This window comes from Dendrobates tinctorius, unplaced genomic scaffold, assembly GCF_039654945.1.
Source record: "Dendrobates tinctorius isolate UK_male_01 unplaced genomic scaffold, ASM3965494v1 ptg000073l, whole genome shotgun sequence".
Taxonomy (NCBI): Eukaryota; Metazoa; Chordata; class Amphibia; order Anura; family Dendrobatidae; genus Dendrobates; species Dendrobates tinctorius.
Window position 1 is genome coordinate 19,289,273 of NW_027361741.1, and position 4,986 is coordinate 19,294,258.

General features: G+C 41.6%; 1 protein-coding gene across 1 annotated transcript; it reads left to right on the forward strand.

Annotated features, from left to right (window-relative positions):
• The first annotated feature begins 403 nt into the window (after positions 1–403).
• Positions 404–1,372, forward strand: LOC141096295 (olfactory receptor 6B1-like). Its single transcript, XM_073582835.1, has one exon. The coding sequence runs from the start codon at positions 404–406 to the stop codon at positions 1,370–1,372; it is 969 nt and encodes a 322-aa protein (XP_073438936.1).
• Positions 1,373–4,986: the final 3,614 nt, after the last annotated feature.

The window sequence follows — 4,986 nt, forward strand, 5'->3', positions numbered from 1 at the left end:
GGATAAGAGTTTGATCAAATTGTCATTTGCATAATTAGCCCGATTCTCTCAGATGAGAGAATCTACAGCCATCTGCCCCTGGCTTAATACTAAAAGTCATGTTTAAATATATAGGATTAGTAATTATTTTGTACGACTGTAACATCTGGAGAAGAATGCAAATTCCAATTTAGTAACTAATGTGACATTTAGCTTTAGTATTTCTTGAATTTGAAATTTAAGGGAAATTTTTTTTAATAATTAAAAATCATCTTTTTTTTGTATTTTAGTAAAACTAAAAAGTTTTCAAATCCCAGTTACTTTTATTTATTTTTTTTGCTTTGTAGATCTGAACAATAATTTAATTTTAATAAATGTAAACTGTACCACTTACATGTGGATTTAGTGATCGTGATTGATAAGAATGACAGTCACAAATGAAACTACAGTAACTGAATTTATTCTTTTGGGATTTACGGGTATTACACATATAAAGCTGCTATTATTTGCTATATTTTTATTTATCTATATTGTGACCGTTACTGGAAATATGATCATTGTTGCCATTGTATATGGAGATGTACATCTGCACAAACCCATGTATTTATTTTTAAGTAATTTATCATTTCTGGAAATTTTGTACACATCTAATATTATCCCCAAAATGTTATTTGACATTGTAATGGAAAATCCAACCGTACCATTTACAGGATGCATTATTCAGCTATACATCTTTGGTTCCCTGGGGTCTACTGAATGCTTTCTTTTGGGGGCTATGGCCTATGACAGGTATGTGGCTATCTGCAAACCACTGCACTACTCATTAATAATGACCATTAGAACAAGTTTTATCATGGCGTTATGTTCTTGGTGTACCGGATTTATTGCTACTTTTGGGGCAATTATATTAGTTTCTCAGTTGCACTTTTGTGGCCCTAATAGAATTAGACATTTTTTCTGTGACCTTCAGCCAGTTATGAAATTATCGTGCAAAACTGCATACACTATGGAAACTGTATCTTGGGTATTGGCGTCCACGATTCTTCTAGGATCTTGTTTCCTTACACTAGCATCCTATGCCAGAATCATAATAACTATCATACAAATTCCATCTTCTAAAAGTCGACAAAAAGCTTTCTCTACCTGTACTTCCCATCTAACAGTAGTTATTATTTTTTATGGTGCCATGATATCCATGTATGTCAGTCCAAATGCAATGAAAAGCGAAGATTTTAATAAAGTCTCATCTCTACTTTATACTGTTGTGACCCCTTTTATGAATCCTTTTATCTACACACTGAGGAATCAGGATGTGAAACAAGCACTTCATAAAGCAACTCTAAAAATTTGTATATATAAAAAATTCGGTATCAGCAATTCTAAGAATTCTTAGCTATAACTAATCCTACATCAAAAATGCTCTGTCAAGAAGAGAGTAGTATTCAAGCAACCGTCAAATGAAATGTTTTCTCTATTAAATATAATTTATTATTTAATAACATATACAAAAGCATGTATACAGTCTTGGCCAAAAGTTTAGAGACTGACAAAAATTTTGGTCTTCCTAAAGTTCGTAACTTAAAATTTCTTAGCTCTTTTAGCCATATGTTTCTATGGTTACGGAAGTACAGTTATAAGTATTTCATGAAGTTTTATGCTTTTTTGACAATTGTATCAAGTTTATTCAAAGACTTAATATTACAGTGTTGCCCTCTATTTTTCTAGACCACTTCATCCTGCTTTGACATGCTGGATATCAGCTTCTAAGTCCCAACTGATGGCAATCTATTGTTGCCTAACAAAGTCTTGGAGTTTATCAAAATGTATGTATTTTTGTTAGTCCACACACTTCTTAGGGAGTGACCACAGATTCTCAACATGACCGAGATCTTGGGAGTTTCCTGATCAAGAGCACAACATTTCAATATTTTACCTTACAAATTGAAAGAATTGAAGTACTCACCCAGATCCTTCTTGATGTGCAATTTTATTCCACGGTGAAAAGTGACATCAAATCATATCAAAATGCGGAATGCAGGTAGCAGGGGAGCTATGCAGATAAGAGATGATGGACTACGGCCATGTCACTTTTCACCATGGAAGAAAATTGTACATCAAGGAGTTTCTGGGTGAGTCCTCCAATTCTTTCAATTTCTTCTGTTTTACCTTGATGATTCCTATGTGAGTGCACCACCCTGCAGAGACCCTAAGGAGGCATACTGATGTGTGAACCAGAGAACATTGCTTGATTCCAGCAACTGATGCCTAATTCTCTTTTTTTTTCAAATTTCAATGTTTTATTCACCAAGCCACTTTGATATTACTTTTGTCTTGTAACATGGTACTCCATCATGCTGAAAAAAGAAAAGCAATGTTGCTTTTATATGGTTGGTAGAAAATTCCTTTAGAAGATATTTAGCTAGAATTCTTTATTAATTACAGTGTTTTTTAGGCAAAATTGTGAGTGAGACCACTCTTTGAATGAAAATCGAACCCAACACATATAAGTTCAGGATGCTTTACTGTTGGCGTGACACAGGTCTTGATAGAGCTCACCTTTTCTTGTCCAGACAATCACCCTTCCAAATGTCCCAAACAATCTGAAGGGGGCATCATCAGGGAAAAAACCTTTACCTTTGCCTCCTGCAGCTCAAACTCTGTCCTTCCTGCAGAATGTCAGTTTTTCCTTCATGCTTTTCTTGGGCAAAAGTGGCTTCTTTGCTACATTTATTAACAACAGACCAGGCTCTAAAGCCCTTGCTTCACTGTGCATTTAGATACACCTTTCTCACACCCCCCGCCCCAGCAGCAAACATGGTGGAGGAGTTGGTTTTCTCCTGTCAGATACCTGCTCCTTCACCCCAATCCCACTGCCACCCTCTGTTACCCTCCCTTCCTTTGAGGTGCACTCTGTGCGCATCTACTCCCCCTCCAACCTCCAACTGGCTGTCATCTACCGCACCCCAGGGCCAGCCACCACCTTCTTTGACCACTTCACCACCTGGTTACTTCATTTCCTTTCCGCAGACATCCCTACTATCATCATGGGCGACTTCAACATCCCCATTGACACTTCCCTCTCAGCTGCCACTAAACTTCTATCTCTCACTTCCTCCTTCGGCCTCACTCAATGGTCTTCTACAGCCACCCACAAAGATGGCCACACACTGGACCTCATCTTCACCCGCCTCTGCTCCCTATCTAACCTCTCTAACTCACCTCTTCCTCTCTCTGACCACAACCTGCTCACATTCTCTTCCCTCTTCACTCCATGTCTACAATCCCCACCCCACAAACTTTCACACCCTCGCAGGAATCTTAAACACCTTGACCTACACTCATTCTCTGAATCCCTCCTCCCTCTTACAGATATAAGTTCCTTACACAATGCGGATGACGCTGCCGCTCTATATAACACCACAATAGCTGTAGCTTTGGAATCCGCTGCCCCACTTACACATACCAAAACTCGCAAAATCAACAGACAGCCCTGGCACACCAGCCTGACCAAAGAGCTGAGGCGAGCTTCCAGGGCTGCTGAGCGCAGATGGAAAAGATCCCACTCCAACGAGCACTTCATCGCATTCAAACAGTCCCTCACTACTTTCAAGACCACACTCGCCACAGCTAAACAAACCTACTTCTCATCTCTCATATCCTCCCTGTCTCACAACCCTAAACAGTTATTCAACACCTTCAATTCTCTCCTCCGCCCCCCAGCACCTCCTCCCTCCCCACTCATCTCAGCTGAAGACTTTGCCTCATTTTTCAAGCAGAAAATTGATAACATCAGGGACAGTTTTGGTCAACAACCCCCAGAGCCCTTCCTTCCGACTTCCCAGCCCTCCACCTTCAAAACCAACTTCTCCACCATTACAGAAGATCGACTCTCCACTCTACTCTCAAGATCACATCTCACCACCTGTGCACTCGACCCGATCCCATCCCACTTCATCCCAAACCTCACCACAGTCTTCATCCCAACCCTAACCCATCTCTTCAACCTATCACTAACAACTGGTGTTTTCCCCTCAAGCTTTAAACATGCCTCCATCACACCTATCCTCAAAAAGCCCTCTCTTGACCCATCCTCTGTATCTAGTTATCGCCCTATATCACTTCTCCCATACGCCTCCAAGCTACTGGAACAACACGTCTACCTTGAACTGTCCTCCCATCTCTCTTCTTGCTCCCTCTTCGACCGCTTACAATCTGGCTTCCGGTCACACCACTCCACTGAAACTGCCCTTACTAAGGTCACCAATGACCTCTTAACTGCCAAGAGCAAGCGACACTACTCTGTCCTCCTCCTCCTGGACCTGTCGGCTGCCTTTGACACAGTGGACCATTCCCTATTATTACAGACCCTCTCATCCCTCGGCATCACAGACTTGGCCCTCTCCTGGATCTCATCATACCTAACAGACCGGACATTCAGCGTCTCCCACTCACACACCACCTCCTCACCTCGCCCCCTATCTGTCGGAGTCCCACAAGGTTCAGTCCTTGGGCCCCTGCTGTTCTCTATTTACACCTTTGGCCTGGGACAGCTCATAGAATCTCATGGCTTTCAGTATCATCTTTATGCTGATGACACACAGATCTACATCTCTGGACCAGATATCACCTCCCTACTAACCAGAATCCCTCAATGTCTGTCCACTATTTCATCCTTCTTCTCCACTAGATATCTGAAACTCAACATGGACAAAACAGAATTCATCATCTTTCCCCCATCTCACGTGACCCCCCCTACGAACCTATCAATTACAGTAAATGACTGCCCACTCTCCCCAGTCCCACAAGCTCGCTGCCTCGGAGTAATCCTTGATGCTGATCTCTCCTTCAAACCACATATCCAAACCCTTTCCACTTCCTGCCGACTTCAACTCAAAAATATTTCACGCATTCGTTCATTCCTCACCCAAGAATCTGCAAAAACCCTAGTCCATGCCCTCATCATCTCTCGCCTTGACTACTGCAACCTCATGCTCTGTGGCCTCCCCT